At 33.3% G+C, this 2,861-nt stretch overlaps 1 protein-coding gene across 1 annotated transcript; it reads right to left on the minus strand.

Moving 5' to 3' along the window:
• Window positions 1-564: 564 nt before the first annotated feature.
• LOC133825357 (uncharacterized) lies at window positions 565-1,152 on the minus strand. Its single transcript, XM_062258313.1, has one exon. It carries the CDS (start codon window positions 1,150-1,152, stop codon window positions 565-567), a length of 588 nt encoding a protein of 195 aa, XP_062114297.1.
• Between the last annotated feature and the right edge of the window lie 1,709 nt (window positions 1,153-2,861).

Here is a 2,861-nt window from a genome sequence, read left to right on the forward strand (position 1 = left end):
CAGAAGATGATGAGGGAGAATTGGATGGACTTTGTGAGCTAACATGGCAATGATTTTCTGGCATTGAGAAGAAGATAGGGAAGAAACTAAATCTTGACTACCAACGAGATTGTCAACAACCTTGTCATCAATGAATCCTATGAAATTGGCAGCTGATTTGCCAGACTGAGAACTAGGATAACTATTTTTTCAATGAAACTTGTGACCAGAGGGATATCCATGGAGCTTGTAGAACTTTTCAATGGTATGACCAATGATGCCACAATGATAACAAGTGATTTTAGGTCGATTGTATTCGACACTCCCAACAAATTGGCATATAAAGGAGGGAGTAATGTCCATTGATTCAGTCTGAGTGTTGGAGAGTCCTCGTTGACGTTCTTCTTGAATGATTGTGGCATAGACTTTGTTGATATTGAGCATGGGATCTTGCATTAGAATTTGAGATCGAGCAGCAGAATAAAAATCATTCAACCCAACAAAGAACTCTAGAACATGATCTTGCTCCTAATATTCAACAATTGTTTTCATTGGACCATAACTACAAACATATTGTGGGCAAAACTATTTGACCAAGTCCCAAAGTGCTTTAAGCCGAGTGAAGTATGTCTGAACATTGTTGCAACCTTGTGTAAGAACTTGCATAGAACATTTCACTTCAAAGACTCTTGGGCCATTGTTCTGATGAAACCAATCATGTAACTCAGACCATATGGCAACAACATCATCAAGGTACATGATGCTATTAGCTATTTCAGTAGAAACCACATGTAGAATCCAAGAAATGACCATGCTATTGCATTGAAACCAAGCATCATAATCATCATCACCGGGATCAGGTTGAGGCAGCTTTCCATTGACAAACTTGACTTTGTTCTTGGCAAGTAGAGAGATCATCATTGATCGCTTCCAAGAACTATAGTTCTCTCCTCCAGTAAGAATCTTGGGCACAAGACAGACACCAGGATGATCACTATGGGCAAGGAAATAAGGGTTACGAGCTTTATCGTGAGAAATGTGAGTGTTATCCAAGACAGAGAATAGAATGGTATCTGTTGAAGTGGGGTCGTCTGTGGAAGTTTTTTGAGAAGGTGTAGTTCGCGTTTGAGAACCTCCTCCATTGCGAGTTTGAGTGCCACCTCCACAAGCCATGGATCCAAGGAGCAGGAGAAAAAAGATGAGATCGGAAAAAGAAAAATCTAAGGGCTCTGTTACCATATTAGTCGTTTAAAGCAGAGTACAAATGAGAAAATAATTCTTTGTATTGATTAAAATGAGCACTTGGTATAAGATTCTATTTATACTTAATACAAAAAATAAAAGAGAAAAATAGTAACAACTCTAACTTAACTTCCTAACTATATTAGTGAAATACATTATGACTCTAAAATTTATAGTTTCAAAGTCCTCCTACGGACTCTTTCAGAGCCCGTGACTTCACCGTAAAAAAGAAAAAAAAAATTAGAAACAGTAGAAATGAAAAAAATAGTGTCACCGTAAAAATGTAATATTTTGAGGCAAAATAGTGTCTAATGTAGATTTTTTTTACCAAACAACTTACAAAAAAAATAATATACTTTATCAAAATATTTTGACACTAACCACCTTCTATCATATTGTTCTCAATTTGACAACTTTCTTATATAATAAGAAGTAAAAAAATGTCTACAATTTTCATCTTTTGGGAAATTGAAATCAATGACTCTTATTGGACCCTTCTCTATTAATAAGTCTATTACTTTATTATCAAGACTTTTCCATCTTCCGGTTCATAAATATAATCTAAATAATCTTTAAGATTTCTCATGCTCTCTTAAATATTTTCTTAATATTCGTCGACAACCATCACATCATCACACATTTTATCATCTCCTAAATTATATAAATTTGATTCATCATTTGTTTTTTTTACTTGAGTTACTTTCATCTTTTTTGTTAGTAACAATAAACTTTTCTATAGCTCCTGTTTGAGATTTTATTAAAAATTTTACTCTTATTTTTTCCTTAAGCTTTTAATGACCCGGTGAATATTTTTAGCTAGACATACTTGAATTTTAGGAACAATGAAACTAAAAAATTAACAACGAACTCAATGAAAAACAAATAAAATTAAATTATTGCATATAATAATAATAATAATAAAAAAGTGTATGAAAGAAAGAGATAACTTTAATTTATAGCAACCAAAAACAAGTGTCCAACATTCTTCAAAATAATATCAAATATGAATATTTTCTTTGAACTCTAAAGTTTTCCTTTCTTGGAAGAGAACCTATTAAAAAAAATCAATACTTCTAGTTAAGATATTTAAATATATTATTATGAATTTCATGAGAATTTGTGGCGGGTCTCTTGTAACTACATTATACACCGACATGTAGAGTTGCAACTTATATATATAACAAAAATACTAAAATTACCTATAGGTAGGGATTAAAAACAATCACTACCTAGTAATTTCCTATATATAAATATGTATATGTCAATGTTGACGCGGTTCTTCGCCAATAGGAAATTTAGAAAAGAAGAGAAAGGGATTAGTGCTAAAGGTGAACCGAAACAGATATATGATCTTAGGAAAAAGAAATGGCTACTCGAGACACGTTTTTTAAGTGGTTCGAAGGTTAAAATCCTTCTACTCCACTAGTCGATATTATTGCTATATTCAGGGGATACAATTATAGGGTCTTTGTTACAAGAGAGAATCCAACCCTTATCAACTCCCAATGTCTCCATATTTATAGGAGAAGGCACCTGGGAGTTGGTAAGAAGGCCATCCCATGACCTTCTTACCCATCATGTCGACTCTGTGACATTCATGATTAATTCCTAAACCTGACACATAAGTGTGGTCAAATCAA

This window comes from Humulus lupulus, chromosome 3 (genome assembly GCF_963169125.1).
Source record: "Humulus lupulus chromosome 3, drHumLupu1.1, whole genome shotgun sequence".
Classification (NCBI taxonomy): Eukaryota; Viridiplantae; Streptophyta; class Magnoliopsida; order Rosales; family Cannabaceae; genus Humulus; species Humulus lupulus.

Excerpts from the sequence above, each read along its gene's own strand:
- LOC133825357 (XM_062258313.1), bottom strand. The coding sequence starts at position 1,152 with ATGGCTTGTGGAGGTGGCACTCAAACTCGCAATGGAGGAGGTTCTCAA.